This window comes from Muscardinus avellanarius (assembly GCF_963383645.1).
Source record: "Muscardinus avellanarius genome assembly, chromosome: 1".
Taxonomy (NCBI): domain Eukaryota; kingdom Metazoa; phylum Chordata; class Mammalia; order Rodentia; family Gliridae; genus Muscardinus; species Muscardinus avellanarius.
The window spans coordinates 122,390,461-122,416,268 of NC_137786.1; the positions used below are offsets into that span (position 1 = coordinate 122,390,461).

At 46.7% G+C, this 25,808-nt stretch overlaps 2 protein-coding genes across 2 annotated transcripts; both read right to left on the reverse strand.

Moving 5' to 3' along the window:
* Positions 1–1,569: 1,569 nt before the first annotated feature.
* FOXR1 (forkhead box R1) lies at positions 1,570–12,040 on the reverse strand (the record flags this gene model as incomplete). The annotated part of the gene is made up of 6 exons (XM_080716673.1): positions 1,570–1,598; positions 1,900–2,138; positions 4,357–4,583; positions 4,777–5,003; positions 5,104–5,178; positions 11,980–12,040. 6 exons carry the CDS (start codon positions 12,038–12,040, stop codon positions 1,570–1,572), a joined length of 858 nt encoding a protein of 285 aa, XP_080572799.1.
* A 3,387-nt stretch (positions 12,041–15,427) lies between these two features.
* Positions 15,428–22,157, reverse strand: LOC308277566 (large ribosomal subunit protein eL43-like; the record flags this gene model as incomplete). Its single annotated transcript, XM_080716803.1, has 2 exons — positions 15,428–15,717; positions 22,145–22,157. The coding sequence occupies 2 exons, from the start codon at positions 22,155–22,157 to the stop codon at positions 15,428–15,430; spliced, it is 303 nt and encodes a 100-aa protein (XP_080572929.1).
* Positions 22,158–25,808: the final 3,651 nt, after the last annotated feature.

The window sequence follows — 25,808 nt, forward strand, 5'->3', positions numbered from 1 at the left end:
AACCAGGTGTGGTGGCGCACGCTTGTAATCCCAGCATTCCAGAGGCTGAGACCAGAGGATCACAGTTTGCCGACAGCCTCCACTTAGCGAGGCCCTCTGCAACTTAGTGAGACCCTGTTTCAAAATAAAGAATAAAAAGCAGAGGGTACAGCTCAGAGGTTGAATGCCCTGGGTTCCATCTGCAGAAAAAAACAAAACAAAATCAATAAGCTGCGTGTGGTGGCGTACTTTTTTACGGGTCTGGGGATGGAACGCAGGGGCATTTGGCCTCTAAACTACACCCCCTGGCCTATTTTTTATTCTTTATTTTGAAATAGGGTCTAAGTTGCGGAAGGCCTAAGTAGCTGAGGCTGTCTGTGAACCACAATCCTCCTGTCTCAGCCTCCAGAATGCATGTGCCACCACGCCTGATGTGGCGCAGCATGTGTGTGTGTGGTCCTGGGGGTGGAACCCAGGGGCTTTTTCTACTTCCGAGCTATGCCCCCCAGCCCTATTTTTTTTGGGGGGGGTACTGGGGTTCCTGGAAACCCTTCTGCCTCCAGGCTACACTCCCAGACATCTATTTTTTATATTTTTATTTTGGAAATAATCTCTTAAACCAGCGAGGCTGGCTTCAAACCTGCACAATCCTCCTGTCTCCGCCTCCCAAGTGCGGGGATTACAAGCATGCGCCACCTCGCCTGGTTCCTCCCAGATCTATTTTATACTTTATTTGGAAACAGGGTCTCACTAAGTTGCTGAGAGCCTAAGTAGCTTGAGGCTGGCTTCGAACCTGTGCGATCCTCCTGTTTTAGCCTCCCTAGCGTGGGATTACAAGTGTGAGCCACCACAGGATAGCAGTTCCCGGCCTGCCTCAGTTACCAAGGCCCTTTGCAACTCAGTGTTTGTTTTGTGGTACTGGGGATGGAACCCAGAGGAATTCTACCTCAGAGCTACATCCCCAGCCCTATTTTTTATTCTTAAACAGGGTCTTACTGAGTTCCCGAGAAGGGCTGCACTCACAGTAGCCGAGGCACCCTGCTTCCATCCTAGAGCCAGACTCTGTGCCCCCTTGTCCCCATCCTCAGAGACCACACAGGAGCTGGGCATGGTGGCATACCCTTGTAATCCCAGTAATTGGGAGACTGAGAAAGGAGGATTGCAGGTTTGAAGTCAGCCTCAGCTACTTAGTGAGGCCCTCCACAACTTAGTGAGACCCTATTTCAAAATAAATTAAAAACTAGGGGCCAGGCATGGTGGTACACCCTTGTAATCCCAGCATTCAGGAGGCTGAGACAGAAGGATTACGGTTTACAGACAGCCTCAGCTACTTAGTGAAATCCTATGCAACACAGTGAGACCCTGTTTCAAAATAAATAAAAAATAGGGCTGGGGGTGTAGCTTGGCAGTAGAATGCCCTGAATTCAATCCCCAGGGCAAACTAATAAATTAATAAATAAGTTAATAAGATAATAAAATAGCTCGGAGGTAGAAGGCCCTTGGTTTCAATCCCTAGTACTGAAAATAAAAGACCACGAAGACACAGGCTGCTAAAGGAAACTTTATTGAGGAATGGCTGAATCTTGCTTCTTAAAGGTCAAAGAGGAAGGGCATCATGTCTGAAAAAAAAGGAGCCAGGTCAGAGTAACCTGTGCTTTGCAGCTGCTGGCCCCATGGTCAGAGTGAACTCATCATGGGCCACTAAGTCCTTGCTCAAGGCTCAAAGGCCTTCCTTTCTCTCTGGGGCTTCCCTGAACGGCTCCAGGAAAAGCCAAGACCCCCCCCCTGCCCTTTGCACGTGACCCTGTCACTGGGTCAATTTGCCCAGAACGGTTCCCTGCTTCCTATGGCTCCCCCCAGCATGACCCAGGCCGCACACCCGGGTTGTCCTTGGCGGCCACTCATGGCAGGACTTCGCACCTGGCTGGCTCATGCACTGACGGATGCTCTCCAGCCGCGTGGAAGCTAGGGTGCGGGCCTCCTCTGCAAAGCGGCGGCGGCCCTCTTCCGTCAACTTCCAGAGGCAGGAGCGAGGCCGTGGGCTGACCTCTCCCTGCATATTGACAGGTACTTTTTCAAAGCTGTCTCGGAAACAGAGATTGTGACGGACGGTATTCTTCCAGCCTTCTGGAGCCGTCCGGAAGAAAGGGAAGTGCTGTCTGTGGACAGGGAGGACAGGTGAGGGAAGGGATAGGTTCTTGGGGGAAGCCCTACGCTGGAACCTGCTTTCCCCAGGCCAGGAGCCTCCCGCTTCTCTCAAGGTGGAGAATGGTCAGCTGTCCTAGAGCCGCCCTCTGTGGATTGTGGCAAGACCTGGTGTACTACCTAGGAGAGCGGTCCTCCTGAGCCCAGCCCCAGGCCTCTACCCCAGGCTCATTTTCCTTCTGCCCCCACCCTCCAAAGAATTAGGGCTTTGTCCAAAGGAGGAACTCAGCTAAATCAGGCCCTGGTCAAGGGGACATACCATTAGAGGGTTAATATTCTGAGACATTAGGCTCTTCATACTGGAAAAAGGGTCTGAGAAAACCCCTTACACTCAGGTGTACATGACCATCAAAGCTGAATGCAGGGCTGAGTGCAGCAGAAGAGTACAGCAAGTGCTTAGCATGTGTGAGGTCCTGGATCCAATCGCAACTTGTGTGCAGGCTTGCACACACACACACACACACACACACACACACACACACACACACACACTACTACTACTAAATAAAAGCAAATCCTTCCTCAGTCAGGCACCCCTACTGGGTGTGGTAATGCATACTTGTCATCCCAGTACTTGGGAGTCAGGACAGGAGGATTTCAGGTTCGTGGCCAGCCTCAACTACTTAGTGAGGCCCTCTGCAACTTAGTAAGACCCTGTTGGAAAATAAAGAATACAAAATAGAGCTGGGGTGTAGCTCAGAGATGGCATGCTCCTGGGTTCATTCCCTGGTATGGCAAAAGTAGAAGGCACCCCTGGGGGTCCTGGGAATTGTAACAGGCACTTCAGTCCTAGAAAAAGCAAGCTGGAAACTGTTGGAGAAAACAGATTTTTATACCGACTAGCCTTTTTTGGTGTTTGTGGTAACTGGGATTGAACTGGGGCATTCTACCACTGAGCTACATCCTCAGCCCTATTTATTTTTGTGGTACAAGGGATTGAACCCAGGGGCATTCTACCTCTGAGCCATAGCCCCACCCCTATTTTATTTTTATTTTGAAGCACAGTCTTGCTAGGTTGGTGAGAGTCTCACTACTTGATGAGGCTGTCCTCAAACCTGTGATCCTCCTGTTTTAGCCTCTCAAATACTGGGATTACAGGTGTGCACCTCCATGCCTGGTGAATTAGTGTTTTAAGAGGGAACTAAAGCTGGGTGTGGTGGCACATGCTTGTAATCCCACCATTTGGGAGGCTGAGACAAAGGATTGCACAGGTTCAAAGCCAGCCTCAGCTACTTAGTAAAGAGCCCCCCCCCCCCTTTTTGTGGCTCTGGGAATGGAACCTAGGGGCATTTTACCTCCGAGCTATAGCCCCTGCCCTATTTTTTATTCTTTATTTTGAAACTGGGTCTCACTGAGTTGCAGAGGGCCTCACTAAGTAGCTGAGGCTGTCTGCGAACCGGGATACTCTGGTCTCAGCCTCCCCGAATGCTGGGATGCTGGGATTACAGGCGTGTGCCACCACACCCAGCTATTGTGAGGAGGCCCTTTGCAACTCAGTGAGACCCTGTTTCAAAAGAAAGAATAAAAAACAGGGCTGGGGGTGTTGCTTGGAGGTAGAATGTCCCTGGGTTCCATCCTCAGACCAGCAAAAAATAAAAAATTTAAAAAAAAGAGGGAACTAAAGAGCCAGGTGTGGTGGCAGATGCTTGTAATCCCAGTACTTGGGAGGCTGAGACAGAGACAGGAGGATTGCACGTTCGTGGCTAGCCTGGGCAATTTAGTGAGACCCTGTTTCAAAATAAAAAATGAAGTTGGGTGTGGTGGTGCATGCTTATAATCCCAGCAATTTGGGAGGTTGAGACAGGAGGATTGTGGTTCACGGACAGCCTCAGCTACTTAGCGAGGCCCTCTGCAACTTAGTGAGACCCTGTTTCAAAATAAAGAATAAAAAATAGGACAGGGAGGTATAGCTTGGAGGTAGAATGCCCCTGGGTTCCATCCCCAGTGCCACAAAAAAAGAAAAAAAAAAGAGGGGGAACTTAGACGTAAAAGGCTGGACTATTTAGACATCAAAGGGCGTGGGAGCGATTATGTGTCTGTACATGGGTGGCAGGTATTCAGCCTGGAAAAGAGAACTGGGAAGGCGCTCCTCCTCAGACCCAGATGGGGACACTGAGTTGGCACCCAGGGCCCTGCCCCCCTCTCCCCCTCGCAGGCCCCGGTGGCACGTACCGAGTGAAACTGTAGATCTGCTGCACGTTGAGGCCGCAGGGGGGACTGTTTCTTAGTGCCAGGGCAATTAGGTGGAAGTAATTGAGAGGGGGCCGGGACCAGAGCCTCCCCTCCGGGCTGCTGGCTTGCCGAAGCCTCCGACTCTGGAGGGGGACCCTTGTGTGAGGGGACGGGAGGGCCACAGAGGAGCTGTCATCCTGGTCCTCAGCCTCCTCCTCTTCTGGGAGCTAGGAGAGCACAGAGTAGGAACTGGTCCTCACTCCTCGGCCTCCACTCCAGGGCTCAGCAGTTTAAGGTTTCCAGCTGGGCTTCTCCCCAACCCAAGAGTGCTGCTCACACTGAACCCCTTCACCTTCTGCTGTCCCTAAGAAATCCCTGTGCCCACCGCCACTGCCCACGGCTGACTTGGAGCAATCGTACCTCCCTTCTGCCGGGGGAAGAGGTGCCCTGCTTCCCACAAGGAGGCTGCGGCTCTGCCCCTGAGGCGTCCGAGCGGTGGGCATGTTCCTCTTTCCGGGGTGGCCGGGGGGAGGGGGCTGTGTTCCTCTGATCCTCCCCCTTCTTAGGTTCTGCCATCTCCAGCTTGCCAGGAGGGTACACGACATTTGGGTTTACCCACATCCACAGATTGGGTTCAATATCCGGACCTGGGTGGAGCAAAAGGAGACCGTGTGCCACCGCCGTGGCTTCTGGCATCCTGGGCATCCAGCCCATGGCGCAGCCCCGTGCCAGGAGCTCACTACTCACCGTCCTTGTCGGGGTTGCGTTTTTTCTCTAAAGGCAGTCTCGGTGGTTCCACTATTCGAAGTCTGTATCTGGCTACTACCAAAAGAAAAAAAGAGTAAGACATCCTGGCATTTCCACTGAACCACAGGGTGCTGGGCTTTGCCATTTCCTGGGGAAAGGTTGTGGGCTCGACCTGAGGTGGTGTGACACTGCACTCTACCGGCTTTCTCTCTGCATCTTGTTGACTTTTGGTACTGTGGATTGAGTCCAGGGATGTTCTGCCTCTGGGCTACAGCTCACTAAGTTGCCTCACTAAGTGGTGGAGGCCGTCTTCGAGACTGCAATCCTTCTGTCTCAGCCTCCCAAGCACTGACATTACAAGCGTGTGCTACCACACCTTGGCTCTATTTTTTTGTGGTAGAGGATAAAACTCAGAGGCATTCTAGCTTTGAGCCTGATTTTTAAAGTTTGTTTTTTTTTTGTTGTTGTTTTTGGTTTTTTGCAGGTCTCGGATGGAACACAGAGGCATTTGACCTCTGAGCTACATCCCCTGCCCAATTTATTTTTTATTTTGAAACAGGGTCTCACTGAGTTGCAGAGGGCCTCACTAAGTAGCTGAGGCTGTCCATGAACCGCGATCCTCCGGTCTCAGCCTCCCAAATGCTGGGATTACAAGCATGTGCCACCACGCCCGGCTTAAGTTTTTATTATATTTTCAGTACTAGGGATGGAACCCAGGGGCATTCTACCTCCAAGCTATACCCCCAGCCCTATTTTTTATTCTTTATTTTGAAACAGGGGTCTCACTGAGTTACAAAGGGCCTCATTAAATTGCTGAGGCTATCTGGGAACTTGATCCTCCTGTCTCAGCCTCCTAAGTACTGGGATTACAAGCATGCACCACCATGCCTGGCTTCTATTTTTTTATTTTTTTTTTATTTTATTTTTTTGAGATACTGGGGATGAAACCTAGGGGCATTTTATCTTCAAGCTACACCTCCAGCCCTATTTTTTATTCTTTATTTTGAAATAGTCTCACTGAGTTGCAAAGGGCCTCACTAACTAGCTGAAGCTGTCCGTGAACCGTGAACCTCTTGTCTCAGCCTCCCAAATGCTGGGGTTACAAGTGCGCCACCATGCCCAGCTTATTTTTTTATTTTTTATTTTTATGCCATACTGGGGATGGAACCCAGGGGCACTGTACCTCTAAGCTACACGCCCAACCCTATTTTTTAGTGTGTTTTTGTAAAAGGTCTTACTGAGTTGAAAAGGGCCTTACTAAGTAGCTGAGGCTGGCTACAAACCATGACCCTCCTTTCTCAGCCTCCCAAATGCTGGGATTACAAGCATGTGCTACCATGCCTGGCCAATTTTTTATTCATTTTAAAAAAGGGTCTCACTGCCAGGTGAGGTGGCACATGCTTGTAATCCCTGCGCTTGGGAGGCTGAGAAAGGAGGATCGCAAAGGTTCGAAGCCAGTCTCAGCTACTTAATGAGGCTCCCAGCAACTTAGTGAGACCCTATTTCCAAATAAAATACAAAATAGGTCTGGGATTATAGACCAGAGGTAGAAATCCCCTGGGTTCCACCCCCTAGTACCACCAAAAATAAATAAAAAAGGGTCTCACCAAGTTTCAGAGGGCCTAAGTTACTGAGGCTGGCCTCAAACCCAGATCCTCCTGTCTCAGCCTCCCAAGTACTGGGATTACAAGTGTGTGTCACCATGCCCAGCTTTTTATTATTTTTTTGGTACAAGGGATTGACCCCTGAGATATATCCCCCAGCCCTACTTTATTTTTATTTTGAAATAGGGACTCACTAGGTTGAAGAAGAACCTATTTGGTGAGGCTGTCCTAGAACCTGTGATCTCCTGCCTCAGCCTTCCTAGTACTGGGATTATAAGCATATGCCACTATGCCCAGCTTTAAAAGAAATTTTTTTTTTTTTTTTTTGCAGTACTAGGGATGGAACTCAGGGTTCTACCTCCAAGATATACCCCAGCCAATTTTTTTTTTTTTTTTTTGCGGGTTCGGGGATAGAACCCAAGGTCATTTGACCTCCAAGCTACACCCCCTGCCCTATTTTTTATTCTTTATTTTGAAACTGGGTCTCATTGAGTTGCAGAGGGCCTAAGTAGCTGAGGCTGTCTGCGAACCACGATCCTCCAGTCTCAGCCTCCCAAATGCTGGGATTACAAGCGTGCACCACCACACCGGGCTCAAATTTTTTATTCTTCTATTTGAAACAGGGTCTCACTGAATCGCAAAAGACCTCACTAAGTAGCTGAGGCTGGCTACGAATATGTGATCCTCCTGTCTCAGCCTCCCAAGTACTAGGATTAAAAGCACGTGCCACCATGCCTTTTTTTTTTTTTTTTTTTTGGTGGTTCTAGGAGTGGAACGCAGGGGCTTTCTATCCCCGGGCTACACTCCCAGAACTATTTTTTATATTTTATTTGGAAACAGGGTCTCACTAAGTTGCTTGAGAGCCTCACTAAGTAGCTGAGGCTGGCTTTGAACCTGTGCGATCCTCCTGTCTCAGCCTCCCAAGTACTGGGATTACAAGTGTGTGTCACCATGCCCGGCTTTATTTATTTTTTTGAAACAAGGTCTTTCTAGGTTGCTAAAGCTAGTCTTGAACCTGGGATCTTCCTGTCAAACCCTCTGAAGTACTGAGATTACAGGCAAACCCAAAAGTTGCTATTTTATTTTATTATTTATTTATTTTTTTGGTGGTACAGGGGATGGAACCCTTCTACCTCTGGGCTACACTCTCAGACCTATTTTATATTTTGTTTAGAAACAGGGTCTCTTGCTGAGCGTGGTGGTGCACGCTTGTAATCCCTGTGCTTGGGAGGCAGAGACAGGAGGATCGCGCTGGTTTGGAGCCAGCCTTGCTGGCTTAAGAGACCCTGTTTCTAAATTAAAAAAATATATAAAATAGGTCTGGGAGTGTAGCCCAGAGGTAAAAGGGCTTCCAGGAACCCCAGTACCACCAAAAAAAAAAAAAAAGAAAAGAAAAAGAAAAGAAACAGGGTCTCTTAAGCCAGCAAGGCTGGCTTCGAACCTGCACAATCCTTCTGTCTCTGCCTCCCGAACACTGGGATTACAAGTGTGCGCTGAGACAGGAGGATCACATAGGTTCAAAGCCAGCCTCAGCTACTTTGTGAGGTTCTCAGCAACTGAGACCCTGGTTCCAAATTAAGTATAAAATAGGTCTGGGAGTATAGCCCGAAAATAGAAAACCCCTGGGTTCTATCCTCAGTACAATAAATAAATAAATAATAAATAAATAAACAAATAAATAGTCTCATTAAGTTGCAGAGGGCCTCACCAAATAGCTGAGGCTGGCCTCGAACTGGTATCCTCCTGTCTCAGCCTACCATGTACTCGGATTATAAGCATGCACCACCATACCCAGCTCAGAGTAACTTTTTTTTTTTTTTTTTGGTGGTACTGGGGGTGGAACCCAGAGGCTTTCTACCTCTGGGCTATACTCCCAGACCTTTTTTATATTTTATTTGGAAACAGGGTCTCACTAAGTTGCTGAAAGCCTCACTAAGTAGCTGAGGCTGGCTTTGAACCCGTGCGATCCTCCTGTCTCAGCCTCCCAAGCACGGGGATTACAAGCGTGCGCCACCACGCCCAGAGTAACTTTTGACTGGATTCCAAGTTAATTGCAGAAAGAGGATACCAAGTGCCCAAGAGCAGTGAACCTGTGGTCACCCAGGGTCAATGGACTGGTCTCAGAGGGGTCAAACGGCGGTGGCTCCGCAGTGTGTCTCTGTGGGGCAGACTCCTCAAAGATGATGGTCCCCAGTCCTCCCCTCTCTGCTGGTCATCTACTGGATCACTCTCATCAATGTTCACACATGCTGCTGCTTCTCCCATTCTATGAAAGCAAGAACTAACTTGTCCCCGTTTTCTTATGCCAGGTAAGTACACCCTATTTTTGCTTTTCTTTGAGGCAAAACTCCATAAGAAAACTGCCTATAATAACCATAGCCATCTATCTATCCTTCCTTCCTTCCTTCCTTCGCAGTACTGGGGATGGAACCCAGGGGCATTCTGCCTCCGAGCTACATCCCCAGCTCTATTTTATAATCTTTATTTTGAAACAGGGTTTCACTGAGTTGCAAAGGGCCTCACTAAGTAGCTGAGGCTGGCCGCGAACCGCAATCCTCCTTTCTCAGCCTCCAGAATGCTGGATTACAAGCGTGCGCCACCACGCCTGGTTATTTTTACCTTTTGAGATAGGTCTCACTATGTCATCTAGGCTGAACTCAAACACCTGGACTCAAATAATCCTCTCGCCTGAGACTCCGGACAGCTGGGACCACAGGTGTGCACCACTGTGTCTGGCATTCCTCATATCTTTACCCCTCTGCAGACAGGTCTTTAATTCCATCACTCACTAAAACCTCTTATCAAGGGCACTAAAGACTTCCACCTTGCTAACTCCAATAATCACTCTCAGTTTCTAGAACACAAGAGTCCCACAGTTTTGCTTCTCAATTTTTCTTTTAAGTACTGGGGATGGAACCTAGGGGCATTCCACCTCCAAGCTATACCCCCAGCCCTATTTTTTATTCTTTATTTTTTGAAACAGGGTCTCACTAAGGAGCTGAACCGCGATCCTCCAGTCTCAGCCTCCTGAATGCTGGGATTACAAGCATGTGCCACCACACCCAGCTCCTAAACAGTCTTGCAAGTTGCTGAGGCTGGCCTCAAGCCTGCCATCTCACTGCCTTAGCCTCCCAAACACTGATTACAGACAAGTGCTACCACGCCGGCTTATATTTTACTTTTCAAACAGGGTCTCATTAGGTTGCTGAGAGTCTTGCTATTTTGCTGAGGCTGTCTCTGAACCTTCAATCCCCCAGTCTCAGCCTCCCAAGTACTAAGATCACAGGCGTGTACCACCACACCCAGCTTTTATTTTTATGTTTTTGCGGGTCTGGGGATGGAACCCAGGGGCATTCGACCTCTGGGCTACATCCCCTGCCCTATTTTTAATTCTTTATTTTGAAACCGAGTCTCACTGAGTTGCAGAGGGCCTCACTAAGTAGCTGAGGCTGTCCATGAACTGTGACCCTCCGGTCTCACCCTCCCGAATGCTGGGATTACAAGCGTGCGCCACCACGCCCGGCTATTTTTATTTTGAAATGGTCTTGCTAAATTGCTGGGGCTGGCCTCTAAACCTGCAATCCTCCAGTCTCAGGCTCCCAAATACTGGGATTACAGGTGTGCCCCATCACAGCAGGCTCTGCAATACTCTTTGAATGAATGAACACAGAGGAATGTTCAATGACATCAGCGAGGTGATGAAGAGCTGGAGGCAATTTAGATCTAAGGAGAATTAAAATGTAGAAATATAGCCAGATAAAATACTACTCAAAACCCAGAAATAACCAACCAGACAGCCCTTAGCAATAGAAACAACTCTCAAAAGCAAAGTGAGAAGCGGGGAGTGGTGGGCCACGCCTCTAATCCCAGTACTTAGGAGGCTGAGATAAGAGGATCAGAGATTCAAGGACGGTGTCAGCAAGGAGTGAGACTCTTCAACCCAGCCAGACCCTGTCTCAGAATAAAAATAAAACATGGGGCTGGGGTGTAATTTAGAGGTAGAATGCCCCCGGGCTCAATCCCCAGTAACACACACACAGAGTGAGAGGGAAAATAGGTATTAAGTGGAATGGAGTTTGTGCGTGGAAGTGGAGATGGACCTGGGGTGAAGACTGAAGGGGGTCGAGGCGGGGATTAACAGACCTTGCCCCCAGCAGCTGGCAGAAGGTACCTCAGTGCACTACAATTAAGGTACAAAGGGGAAAAACTAACAAAGACCAGATGGCCAATCATCCTCTCCACAAGGGTTCGGGATTGACAGGTGTCAGGAAACAAAGAGGTAAGGGTGAGAGGCTGGGGCCTTGGTGGTGCATAACAGTAATCCCAGTACTTGAGAGGCTGAGATGGGAGGATCGCAGGTTCAAGGCCAGCCTCAGGAATTTAGGGATACCTCCTTTACCAAATAAAGAATGAAACAGCTGTGAGTGTAGCTCAGAGGTAGAATGCTCCTGGGTTCAATCCCTAGTATCAAGTTAATTAATCAATCAAGAATTAAAAGAGTTGAGGTGTAGCTTGGATGTAGAACGCCCTTGGGTTTAATCCCCCCACAAAAGAAAAAAAAGAGGTGGGGGTGACCTGGGTGTGGTGGTGCATACTTGTAATCTGGGTACTTGAGAGGCTGAGACAGGAGGGTCACAAGTTCAAGCCAGTCTCAGCAACTCAGTGAGGCCCTCAGTAACTTAGACCCTGTTGAAGAGAGAGAAAGGAAGGGAGGGAGAGAGGGAGGAAGGAAGGAAGGAAGGGACGGACTGGGTTATGGTGCCCGAGTTCAATCTCCAGTACCAAAACAAAGGTAGAGTGCCCCTGGGTTCATTTCCCGGTACCAAAACCAAAACAAGAGGTCAAGGTATAGCCTGGAACAAAACTAATAATCGATCCTCAGGACTCGGGAGACTGATAGATCCTAGGGAGTGGGTTGGCTGAGGCAGGAGGATCCCAAGTTCGAGGCCAGCGTAGACAACTTAGCAAGACCCGGTCTCCAAATAAAATACCACAGCTGTAACTCGGCGGCAGAGCTCCCCTGGGTTCACTCTCCAATGCCATAAAACTTTTTAAAAATTTAAATGATCTTTAAAGTAGAAAAACAAGTAAAGCCTACGGCAGTGCTGCTGGCGGGGGCGAGCGCCGGAGTTCTGTGGAGGCCTAGAACGTTCTGCGGGCGCAGGCGCGGCCGGGGTCGGGGTCGGGGCCGGGGTCTCGGGGTCGGGGCCGGGGTCGGGGTCGGGGCCGGGGTCTCGGGGTCGGGGTCGGGGTCGCGGCGGCGGGCACTCACGGTTCTGCTCGGCCTGCGACAGGTGCGACGTGGTGGAGGCCAGGTAGCACTCGTTCCCCATGTCCCAGTCCAGCAGCCCCGGGACCTGGCCATGGAGGCTGTCCCAGAAGTCGAGGTCCTGCAGCCGGAGGTCCACCTTGGGGGAGCGGCGAGGCCAGGCGAGGCCAGGCGAGGCTGCGCTGCCCGCAGGGGGCTTCCTCCCTCCGTGGGCGCCGCGGGGCGGGGCGGGCGCAGGCCCCTCCTCCAGGCGTCGGCGGTCCTGGGGTGTGTGTGTGTGTGTGTGTGTGTGTGTGTGTGTGTGTGTGTGTGTGTGTGTGTGTGTGTACACACACCCAGGGGCATTCTGATTCCGACCTACACCCCTCTCCCAGCCCAATTTTTATTTTCAAACAATTGAAGCTCCATTGCAGAGGGCCTCACTAAGTAGCAGAGGCTGGCCGCGATCCTCCCGCCTCGGCCTCCCAAGTACTGGGATTACAAGCGTGCGCCACCGCGCCCAGTTTATTTTATTTATTTATTTATTTTTATTTTTTGGTGGTACTGGGGGTGGAACCCAGGGGGTTTTCTATACTCCCAGACCACGCCCAGTTTAAAAGGTACAGGACCCCGGGATGGCGCGAAGAGCCACTTTCTAGAAATGCTGAGAGGTTTTACAGGTTATCTAAAATCGCATCTGTAAGAGTTGTCGAAAATGGGATTAGATAGAATGGTGATGTGATTGTGTGAATCGTGTTTTTGAACCTTTCGAATTTATAGAAAACCGAAAGAATGCCATAAAGTTTTACTGTATACACTCTCATCCAGATTCATCAATAATTATCATTTTATCTTTTAAGTTTTTCCTCCGTACATTTACATATACCTATGTATTTATTTATTTTCTGCAGTATTGCAGATTGATGCTAGGGCTTCGCAAATACTAGAGAAGCACTCTATTGTTGAACTATACCCCCAGGCCATATAACTATATATATTGTGTGTGGAGGGGTATTGGGGGGGTGGAAGCCAGGAAGGAGCCTTTTACCCCCGGGCTGTACCCCCAGCCCTATTTTATTTTTCCTTTTGAAAAAAGGTCTTGCTAAATTACTGAGGTTGCCCTCAATCCTGTAATCCCTCAGTTTCGGCCTTCTACTTACAGAGATTACACGTGTGCACCACCATGCCCAGCTAATTATTTATTTATTAATTTTGCCGTACCGGGGATAGAACCCAGGGTCAGCTTACTGCTGAGCTACATCCCCAGCCCTTTTTATTTTATTTTAGTTAGTCTATTTATTTTGTGATACTGGGGATTGAATACAGGTGCATTCTAGCTCCAAGCTATACCCTTAACCCTTTTTTTACTTTTTTTTTTTTTTTTTGGTGGTACTGGGGGTGGAACCCAGAGGCTTTCTACCTCTGGGCTATACTCCCAGACCCATTTATATTTTATTTGGGAACAGGGTCTCACTAAGTTGCTGAGAGCCTCACTAAGCAGCTGAGGCTGGCTTCGAACCTGTGCGATCCTCCTGTCTCAGCCTCCCAAGCGCGGGGATTACAAGCGCGCACCACCACGCCTGGCTACTTTTTGTTTTAAAACAGGATCTTGCAAGCTGGTGTAGTGGCACACTCTTGTAATCCCAGTACTTCATAGGCCGAGACAGAAGGAGCACACAGGTTCAAAGCCAGCCTCAGCTACTGAGTGAGGCTCTTAGCAACTTAGTGAGACCCTGTTTCCAAACAAAATATAAAATAGGTCTGGGAGTGTAGCCAGGATGTAGAAAGCCCCTGGGTTCAATCCCTAGTACCACACATAAACAAACAAGGTCTTACTAGGTTGCTGAGACTCTCACCAAAGCTGCTGAGGCTAGTCTTGAACCTGCAATCCTCCTGTCTCAGCTTCCCAAGTACTGGGATCACAGGCATGCACCACTGTGCCTGGCTCCTTTTTGCTTTTCATTTTGAAACAGGTTTTCACTGAATTGCCCAAGCTGGCCTAGAACTTGTGATCCTCTTGCCTTGGCCTCTCCAGTCACACCTGCCCTACAGTAGTTTATTTGTTTATTTATTTAATTAAACCTGGCGTGGTGGCGCAGGTTTGTAACCCCTGCCCTTGGGAGGCTGAGACAGGAGGATTGCACAGGTTCAAAGCCAGCCTCAGCTACTTAGTGAGGCTCTCAGCAACTTAGTGAGACCCTGTTTCCAAGTAAAATATAAAATAGGTGTGGGAGTACAGCCCGGAGGTAGAAAGCCCCTGGGTTCCACCCCCAGTACCACCAAAAAAAACTATCTGTTTATTTATTTATTTGCCGTACTGGGGATGGAACCCAGGGGCACTCTACCTCCGAGGTACACCCCCAGCCCTATTTTTTATTCTTTTTTTTTATATTTTGCAGGTCTGGGGATGGAATCCAGAGCATTCAACCTCCGAGCTACACCCTCTGCCCTATTTTTTATTCTTTATTTTGAAACAAGGTGTCACTAAATTGCAGGGAACCTCACTAAATAGCTAAGGCTGTCTACAAACTGTGATCCTCTAGTCTTAGCCTCCTGAATGTTGATTATAAGCATGCATCACCATGCCTGGTTTTATTTATTTATTTATTTATTTATTTATTTATTTATTATTGTGGTACTGGAGTTGGAACCCAGGGGCATTCTACCTCTGGGCTACACTTCCAGGCCTATTTTATATTTTATTTGGAAACAGGGTCTCACTGAGTTTCTGAGAGCATTACTAAGTGGCTGAGGGTGGCTTGGAACCTGCGCAATCCTCCTGTCTCAGCCTCTTAAGTATGGGAATTACAAGGGAGCGATACCACGCCCGGCTTACTTTATTTTATTTATTTATTACTTTTTTGTGTGGTACCAGGGATGGAACCCAGGGGCATTCTACCTCTGAGTGACACCCCCAGCCCTATTTTTATTTTTTTATTTTTTGGTACCGGCGATGGAATCTAGGAGCATTCTACCTCTGGGCACACCACCAACCTATTATATTTATTTTTTTAATTTTTTATTATTTATTTATTTATTTATTTATTTATTTATTTATTTTGCGGGTCTGAGGATGGAACCCAGGGGCATTCGACCTCTGAGCTATACCCCCTGCCCTATTTATTCTTTATTTTGAAATTGGGTCTCACCGAGTTACAGAGGGCCTCACTAAGTAACTGAGGCTGTCCGCAAACCACGATCCTCTGGTCTCAGCTTCCCGAATGCTGGGATTACAAGCGTGCACCACTACACCCGGCTTATTTTATATTTTATTTGGAAACAGGATCTCGCTAAGTTGCTGAGAGCCTCACCGAGTAGCTGAGGTTGGCTTTGAACCTGCGCGATCCTCCTCTCTCAGCCTCTCAAGTGCTGGGATTACAAGTGTATGCCACCACATCTGGCTCCTATTTTTTTTTTTAATATAAATTAACCCACTTATTATAGGCTAAGGATGTCTCAAATGGTAGAGCTTCTACTGGTCTTTCAGTTCCTTCAGCCTTCTGATGGCAGACTTGACTGTGACGGCAGAAGTTGTGTTGTAGGTCCAAGAACCACCAGCCACAGTTTTCATGCAAGAACCACAGTGCCAGATCCCTACCGCCTGTCTCTTCATCTTGGTTTTGCCCCAGAAGAAACAGGTGTACTTGGTGTGCTGGCTGATTTCAATTTTCTTCACCGTCTTCCGGAGGGAGGCACCATAGCGGGTCCCGTATTTACTGACAATGCCGACCTTCTTGGTGCGGTTAGCCAGTTTGTCGCCACCTAGGCTGGGACCCAGAGAGCCATTATTTATTTATTTATTTATTTATTTATTTATTTATTTATTTATTTATTTTAGTACTGGGGCTGGAACCCAGGGGATTTTACCTCCAAGCTACGCCCCCAGCCCCATTTTTAATTTATTTTGAAACAGAGTGTCACTGAGTTGCAAAGGGCCTAAGTAGTAGCTCAGGCTGTCTGCAAACCATGATTCTCCTGTCTCAGTTTCCCAAATGCTGGGATTACAAGAATGCACCACCACGCTCGGCTCCAGCACCTATTTTTTTATTCTTTTTGTTTGTTTGTTTGTTTGTTTGTTTGTTTGTTTTGTGGTACTGAGGATGGAACCCAGGGACATTCTACCTCTGAGCTACACCCCCAACCCTATTTTAAATTCTTTTTTTTTTTTTTTTTTTTGGTGGTACTGGGGATGGAACTCAGAGGCTTTCTACCTCCGGGCTATACTCCCACACCTGTTTTATACTTTATTTGGAAACAGGGTCTCACTAAGTTGCTGAAAGCCTCACTAAGTAGCTGAAAGCCTCACTAAGTAGCTGAGGCTGGCTTTGAACCTGTGCGATCCTTCTGTCTCAGCCTCCCAAGCGTGGAGATTACAAGTGTGTGCCACCATGCCTTCCCTGCTTAAATTCTTTATTTTGAAACAGTATCTCACTAAATTGCAGAGGGCCTCACTAAGTAGCTGAGGCTGTCCACAAACCCATGACCCTCCTCCTGTCACAGCCTCCCAAATTTTGGGATTGCAAACTGTGTGCCACCACATCTGGATTGTTCTTTTTTTTTTTTTTTTCATGTCTGGGAATGGAACTTAGGGGCATTCGACCTCTGAGCTATTTGACCCTGCCCTATTTTTTTTTTTTTTTTGGAACAGGATCTCACTGAATTGCAGAGGGTCTCACTAAGTAGCTGAGGCTGTCCCTGAACCACGGTCTTCCAGTCTCAGCCTCCCGAATGCTGGGATTACAAGGGTGCACCACTATGCCTGGCTCCGGATTATTCTTTCTTTCTTTCTTTCTTTCTTTCTTTCTTTCTTTCTTTCTTTCTTTCTTTCGGTGGTACTGGGGGTGGAACCCAGAGGCTTTCTATCTCCGGGCTATACTCCCAGACCTTTTTTAATATTTTATTTGGAAACAGAGTCTCACTAGGTTGCTGAGAGCCTCACTAAGTAGCTGAGGCTGGCTTTGAACCTGTGTGATCCTCCTGTCTCAGCCTCCCAAGCACGGGGATTACAAGCGTGTGCCACCACACCCGGCTTATTCTTTATTTTTAAAACAGGGTCTCACTGAGTTGCAAAGGGCTTCACTAAGTAGCTGAGGCTGTCTGTGAACCCAGATCCTCCTGTTTCAGCCTACCAAATGCTGGGATTACAAACGTGGGCCACCACGCCCAACAGTACTTTATTTTTTTAGTTACTTTTGTAGTATTGAGGATATAATCTAGAAGTCTTCTCTTTCTGGGCTAAATTCCCAAACCTATTTTATTTTTTACTTGAAAAGAGAGTCTCCTTAAGTTACTGAGAGGCTCACTAAATTGCTGAGGCTGGCTTCGAACTTGTGATCCTCCCGCTTCAAGTTGTGTGCCACCACTACCAGAAATTTCTTTCTTTCTTTTTTTTTCTTCCGGTACTGAAGATGGAACCCAGCAGCATTCTACCTCCAAGCTACACCCCTGACCCTATTTCTTATTCTTTATTTTGAAAGAGGGTCTCACAGAGTTGCAAAGGGCCTCACTAAGTAGCTGAGGCTGTCCTCAAACCGTGATCCTCCTGTCTTAGCCTCCCAAATGCTGGGATTACAAGCGTCTTGCTGTGTTAAGCAGTGTGGTGTTAAGTTCCTGGGCTCAAGTGACATTGACTTTTTTTATGTTGTGCTGAGGATCAAATCAGGAGCCTCATACTTGCTGGGCAAGTACTATACCACTGAATTACATCCCCAATTGCACAATGGCATTTTGTGATTGAACACAGGGACATTCTAGCTCTGAGCTACACCTCCAGCTCCAATAATTTCTTTTATAAAATGACCCTTGGAAGCTGGGCATGGTGGTGCACACTTGTAATTCCAGCATTTGGGAGGCTGAGACCAGAGTATTGAGGTTTGCGGACAGCCTCAGCTACTTGGTGAGGCCCTCTGCAACTCAGTGAGACCTGGTTCCAAAATAAAGAATAAAAAACAGGGCAGGGGGTATAGCTTGGAGATCGATTGCCCCTGGGTTCCATCCCCAGACCCACAAAAAAAAAAAAAAAAAAAAAGTGCAGGGGTTGTACTCAGAGGTCTAATGCCTCTGGGTTTCATCCCCAGACCCGCAAAATTAATAAAATAAAATAACCCTTGGTATGGGTTTGGCTGCTTTTCCCCAGGACTAGAGTGTGGGCTTTTTGGCAAGAATATCTCGAGTTAATGCTTCAAAAGACACATGTCAAGCCGGGAGTGGTGGCACACGCTTGTAATCCCAGCATTCAAGAGGCTGAGACAGGAGGATCACGTTTGCGGTTCCTGGCCACCCTCAGTACTTAGGCTCTTTGCAACTCAGTGAGACCTTGTTTCACAATAAAGAATTAAAAATAGGGCTGGAGCCGGGCGTGGTGGCGCGAGCTTGTAATCCCAGCATTCGGGAGGCTGAGACCTGGAGGATCGCTGTTCGCAGACAGCCTCAGCTACTTAGTGAGGCCTTCTGCAACTCAGTGAGACCCGGTTTCAAAATAAAGAATAAAAAGTAGGGCAGGGGGTGTAGCTCGGAGATCAAATGCCCCTGGGTTCCATCCCCAGACCCGCAAATAAATAAATAAATAAATAAATAAATAAATAAATAAATAAATAAAAAAAAATAGGGCTCTCGAGGTGTAGCTCAGAGCTAAAACCCTGAGTCCTGGGATCCATCCACAGTACCACAAAAACAAAATTAAAAAAAAAGACACATATCAGTTTTCTTAATGTCAATGCTGTTAACTTCAATCACTTGGCTTAGTGTAGCCACCAGGTTTTTGTTTTGTTTTTACTATAAAGTTATCTCCTAAGTCGGGCGTGGTGGCACACGCTTGTAATCCCAGCATTTGGGAGGCTGAGACCAGAGGATCGTGGTTTTTGGACAGAAAAATAAATAAATAAAATCCTGCTTATAAAAAAAAATTTTTTTTTGCAGTATTAGGGATGAGACCCAGGGGCATTCTACCTCCAAGCTACACCCAGTACCACAAAAATAAATAAATAAATATAAATAAAATCATGCTCATCAAAAATTAAAAAAAATATATATATACATATATATATATATATATATTTTTTTTTTTCCCCAGTACTGGGGATGGGACCCAGGGACATTCTACCTCTGAGCTATACCCTGGGCCCTATTTTTCAGTAGTGGGGATGGAATTCAGGGACATTCTTCTACCTCTGAGCCACACCCCCAGTCCTATTTTTTTAGTCCTTTTTGTGTGTGTGTGTGTGGTACTGCGGTGAAACCCAGGGGCTTTTCTACCTCCAGGCTATACTGTCAGACCTATTTTATACTTTATTTGGAAATAGGGTCTCACTAAGTTGCTGAGAGCCTCAATAAGTAGCTGAGGCTGGCTTCGAACCTGTGCGATCCTCCTGTCTCAGCCTCCCAAGCACTGGCATTACAAGCCTTTGCCACCACACCCACTGTGTTTTATTTATTTATTTATTTATTTTATTTATTTATTTTTGCAGGTTTGGTAATGGAACTCAGGGCATTCGACCACCAAGCTACACCCCCTGCCCTTTTTTTTTTTTTTCTTGTCTGGGGATGGAACCCAGAGGCATTTGACCACTGAGCTACATTCCCTGCCTTATTTTTTATTCTTTATTTTGAAACAGGGTCTCACCAAATTGCAGAGAGCCTCACTAAGGCTTGCTTCGAACCTGTGCGATCCTCCTGTCTCAGCCTCCCAGACACTGGGATTACAAGCGTGTGCCACCACACTCACTGTATTTTATTTATTTAGTTATTTAATTTATTTATTTTTGCAGGTTTGGGAATGGAACCCAGGGCATTCGACCGCTGAGCTACATTCCCTGCCCTATTTTTTATTCTTTATTTTGAAACAGGGTCTCACCAAGTTGTAGAGAGCCTCACTAAGTAGCTGAAGCTGTCCACGAACCGTTATCCTCCAGTCTCAGCCTCCTGAATGCTGGGATTACAAGTGTACGCCACCACACCCGGTTCCCTGCCCTATTTTTTATTCTTTATTTTGAAAGAGGGTCTCACTGAGTTGCAGAGGGCCTCACTAAGTAGCTGAGACTGTCCTCGAACTGGGATCCTCCATTCTCAGCCTCCGAATGCTGGGATTACAAGTGTGTGCCAAGACATCCAGCATATTTTTATTTATTTTTTATTTTTTATTTTTTTGGTGGTACTGGGGTTCCTGGAAACCCTTCTACCTCTGGGCTATACTCCCAGACCTATTTTATATTTTATTTGGAAACAGGGGCTCACTAAGTTGCTGAGAGCCTCACTAAGTAGCTGAGGCTGGCCATGAACCACGATCCTTCTGTGTCAGCTTCCCAAATGCTGGGATTACAAGTGTGCACCACCACACCTGGCTAGAAAAAAAAACAATCTAGGCCAGGTGTGGTGGTGCATGCTTGTAATCCCCACACTTGGGAGGCTGAGACAGGATGATTGTACAACTTCAAACCCAGCCTCAGCTACTGAGTGAGGCCCTCAGCAATGTAGTGAGACTCTGTTTCCAAATAAAATATAAAGTAGGTCTGGGAGTGTAGCTCAGAGGTAGAAAGCCTCTGGATCCTACCCCCAGGACCACCAATAAATAAATAAATAAATAAATAAACAAACAAAAAATAACAAAACAAAACAATCGGAACCACAAGCATGTATTTATGATTTTGCTTGAAGCAGTCTGATGGTTATACAATGATTTTCTAAGTCTATGGTTCTTTCCCATTTACTTAGTAGGCATTCTGTGGGTTTGGTAAGAGTTTGTCGGAGACCATTGTTCCAGCTCCTGCACCTAGCCTAACTGATCAAACCGAGAGCTTCATCACAGTAGCTGAGCATTAGTGAAGTGCTGGCGGCTTGGTACCCCTTTAGCCAATTAAGCTGTGACTAATTAAGCTGTCTCTATGCTTCATTTCTCAGTATAAGTGCTGTCATGTCATATTGTTGACTGGAGTTCTTAGAACCTGTTTTACTTATGGGAGCTACCAGGTTTTCCAGCTTCTCTCTTTTTTTGTGACACTAGGATTAGACACGGGGACACTCTACCTCTGAGCTACAACCACAGCCATATTTTATTTTTTATTTTGAAACGGTGTCTTACTAGCTTTCTAAGAAGCGGTCTAAATTGCTAAGGCTGGTCTTGAACCTTTAATTCTCCTCTTTCAGCCTCTCAAGGACTGGGATTACAAGCGTGCACCACCACGCCCAGCTCTTAAATTTTTTTATTGGTGCCTTGTACATCTTAAGGGAGTACCCAGCCCTATTTTTTTATTCTTTTTTGAAATAGGGTCTCACTAAATTCTGTAGGGCTTCACTAAATAGCTAAGGCTTTCTATGAACCCAGTTTGTCCTGTCTCAGCCTCCCAAATACTGGGATTACAGTGTGAGCCATCACACCAGTTTTTTCCTGCTTTTTAAAAAACAACAACAACAACAAAAAACAAGGACTTGCTGAATTGCTTAAAGGCCGGCCTATAATTTGAGACCCTGTTTTAGCCTCCAAAATGCTGGAATTACAAGTATGTGCCACCATACCCACCTACAAATCATCTTTTTTCTTTGCTAAAAAAAAAAAAAAAACCCAGTTCTTGGGAGGCTGAGACAGGAGGATCACAGATTCAAGACCAGCCTCAGCAATTTAGCAAGACTATCAACAGTGAGACCCTGTTTTAAAACAAAAATAATCCGGGCGTGGTGGCGCACGCTTGTAATCCCTGCGCTTGGGAGGCAGAGACAGGAGGATCGTACAGGTTCGAAGCCAGGGTTCGAAGCCAGCCGCGCTGGCTTAAGAGACCCTGTTTCAAATAAATATATATAAAAATAGGTCTGGGAGTGTAGCCCGGAGGTAGAAGGGTTTCCAGGAACCCCAGTACCACCACCAAAAAAAAGCTAGAGCCGGGCGTGGTGGTGCACGCTTGTAATCCCAGCATTCAGAAGGCTGAGACCGGAGGATCGCGGTTCGTGGACAGCCTCAGCTACTTAGTGAGGCCCTCCGCAACTTAGTGAGACCCATTTCAAATTAAAGAATTAAAAAAAAAAAAAAAACTAGGGCAAGGGGTGTAGCTCGGAGGTCAAATGCTCCCAGGTTCTATCCCCAGACCCGCAAAAAAAAAAAAACAAAAAAAAAAGTTAAAAAAAAAAATAAAAAGGACTGAGGGTATAGCTCAGTGGTAGAATGCCCCTGGGCACAATCTCTAGTACTACAAAACTCTACTAGTGCCAGGCATGATGATGCACATTTGTAATCCCAGTACCTGGGAGGCTGACACCGGGGGATTGCAGGTTCAAAGATTCAAGGACAACGTCAGCAATTTAGTGAGACTGTTTTTGTTGTTGTTGTTTTATTTGGTGGTACTGGGGTTCCTGGAAACCCTTCTACCTCCGTGCTACACTCCCAGACCTATTTTTATATTTTTATTTGGAAACAGGGTCTCTTAAACCAGCACAGCTGGCTTCGAACCTCTGCAATCCTCCTGTCTCCACCTCCCAAGCAAGCGTGGGTCACCACTCCTGGCTTGGTTTTTTTTTGCAGGTCTAGAGATGGAACCCAGGGGCATTCGACCTCTGAGCCACATCCCCTGCCCTATTTTTTATTCTTTATTTTGAAACTGGGTCTCACTAAGTTGCAGAGGGCCTCACTAAGTAGCTGAGGCTGTCCGCGAACCGCGATTCTCCGGTCTCAGCCTCCTGAATGCTGGGATTACAAGCCTGTGCCACTACGCCTGGCAAGACCTTGTTTCAAATAAAAAAATAAATTGGGTGTGGTAGCACATGCTTATAATCCCAGTATTTGGGAGGCTGAGACAGGAGGATCATAGGTTCAAAGATAACTTCAGTAAGTAGTGACACTCTGATCAACCTAGTGAGACCCTGTTTCAATAAAAATAAAACAATAAATATGACTGGGGTGTGGCTTTGAGATAGAATGTCTCTGAGTTCAATCCCCAGCACCACATACAAAATAATGATAATACTAAATAAAAAATAAAAATAAGATGGGTGTGGTGGCACACACCTGGATTCCCAGTACTTGTAAGGCTGAGACAGTTCAAGACCAGCCTTAGCAATTTAGTAAGACTCTGCAACCCAGTGAGATCCTGTCTCAAAACAGAAAATGAAGCTGGGCATGGTGGCTCACACTTATAATCCCAGCATTCAGGAGGCTGAGACAGAAGGATTGTGCAGGTTCAAAGCCAGCCTCAGCTACTCAGTGAGGTCTTTGCAACTCAGTGAAACCCTGTTTCAAAATAAAGAATAAAATATAGGGTTGGTGGTGTCCTGCAGAGGTAGAATGCCCCTGGGTTCCATCCCCAGTACCGCAAAAAAAAAAAAAAAAAAAAAAAAGAAAAAGAAAAAAGAAAAAAAAAAACATCTGGGGTATGTAGTTAGGAGGTGGAACGTACCAGAACCAAAACAAAATAAAAACCTTTACTAATTTTTTTTTAACCTTTACTAAATTTAGTTGGCCTAAAATTTTTTTCCTTTTAACAATTGTAGGAGCCGGGCATGGTGGCACACGCTTGTAACGCTTGTAATCCCCGCGCTTGGGAGGCTGAGACAGGAGGATCTGGGAGGCTGAGACAGGAGGATCGCGCAGGTCCGAAGCCAGCCTCAGCTGGTTTAAGAGACCCTGTTTCCAAATAAAATATAAAATAGGTCTAGGAGTGTAGCCCAGAGGTAGAAGGCCCCTGAGTTCCATTCCCAGTACCACAAAAAAAAATTTTTTTAAATAACAATCGTAGGGAAAACCTTTTCCTTCTTTCATTTTTCTTTGTTATCAAAATGAATTTAGTAGATTATTATGTTTTAGAATAGAGAGTGGATTATAGTCTATTAATTTTTTTCTTTTGGATTCAAGGACAACATCAGCAATTTAGTAGTATTTTGATAGTATTGGAGATTGAACCCAGGGATGTTCTACCTCCAAGCTATACCTTCAACTCTATTTTATTTATTTATTTATTTATTTATTTATTTATTTATTATTTATAGTACTAGGGATGGAACCCAGGGACATTCTACCTCTGATCTACACCCCTAGCCCTATTTTTATTATTTTATTTTGAAACAGGGTCGCACTGAGTTGCAAAGGGCCTCACTAAGTAGCTGAGGCTATCTGTAAACTGCAATCCTCCTGTCTCAGCCTCCCAAATGATGGTATTACAACCAATTTTATTTCTTATTTGTAAACAGGGTTTGTTAGGTTGATGAGAATCTTACTACTTGCTGAGACTGTCCTTGAACCTGCGATCCTCCTGTCTCAGCCTCCAAGCACAAGAGTTACAGGCATGTGCTAGCACACCTGGCTTTATTTATTTATTTATTTATTTATTTATTATTTTTTACGGTTCTGTGGATGGAACCCAGGGGCATTCTACTTCCGAGTTATACCCGTAGTCCTATTTATTCTTTATTTTGAAACAGGGTATCACTTAGTTTTGGAGGGCATTGCTAAGTAGCCAAGGCTGGCTGTGAACCAGGATCCTTCTGTTTCAGCCTCCCAACTACTGGGATTACAAACATGAGCCACCATCCCTGGCTTCGGCCCTATTTTTTATTCTTTATTTTGAAACAGTGTCTAACTGAGTTGCAGAGGGCCTCACTAAGTAGCTGAGGCTGTCTGAGAACCGTGATCCTCCAGTCTCAGCCTCCTGAATGCTGGGATTACAAGTGTGCACCACCACGCCTGGCTTTTCTTTCTTCCTTCCTTCCTTCCTTCTTTCCTTCCTTCCTTCCTTCCTTTCTTCCTTCCTTCCTTCCTTCCTTCTTTCAGGTGGTACTGGGATTCCTGGAAATCCTTCTACCTCCAGGCTACACTCCCAGACCTATTTTTTATATTTTTTTATTTGGAAACAGGGTCTCTTAAGCCAGTGCAGCTGGCTTCGAACCTGTGCGATCCTCCTGTTTCTGCCTCCCAAGTGCAGGGATTACAAGCATGTGCCACCACGCCCGGCTTATTCATTATTTTGAAACAGGGTCTCACTAAGTTACAGAGAGCCTCACTAAGTAGCTGAGGCTGGCCTCGAACCCAGATCCTCCTGTCTCAGCCTCCAAGTACTGGGATTAGAGATGTGCACCACCACACCCAGCTCTGGCTCTTATTTTTTTTTTTTCTTTTTGCGTCCTGGGGTTGAACCCAGGGGCATTCTATCTCTTAGCTACACCCCTAACCCTGCTTTGTATTCTTATTTTAAAACAAGGTCTCACTAAATTGCGGGGGTGGGGGGCTCACTAGGTAGCTGAGGCTGGCTGCGAACCTGTGATCCTCCCAAGTACTGGGATTATGAGCAAGTGCCACCACCGCCTGGCTACTTTTTTTTTTTTTGGTGGTACTGGAGGTGGAGCCCGGAGGCTTTCTACCTCCAGGCTATACTCCCAGACCTTTTTTATATTTTATTTGGAAACAGGGTCTCACTGAGTTGCTGAGAGCCTCACTAAGTAGCTGAGGCTGGCTTCGAACCCGTGCGATCCTCCTGTCTCAGCCTCCCAAGCACGGGGATTACAAGTGTGCACCACCACGCCCGGCCCTGGCTACTTATTTTTTATTTTGAAACTGGGTCTTGCTAAGTTGCTGAGAGACCTCAATAAATTGCTGAGGCTAGCCAGGCGTGGTGGCGCACGCTTGTAATCCCCGCGCTTAGGAGGCGGAAACAGGAGGATCGCGCAGGTTCGAAGCCAGCCGTGCTGGTTTATGAGACCCTGTTTCCAAATAAAAATATAAAAAATAGGTCTGGGATTGTAGCCCGGAGGTCGAAGGGCTCCCAGGAACCCCAGTACCACACACCACACACACACACACACACACACACACACACACACACACACAAAATTGCTGAGGCTAGTCTCAATTCTTTGATCTTCCTGCTCAGTCCCCCAAG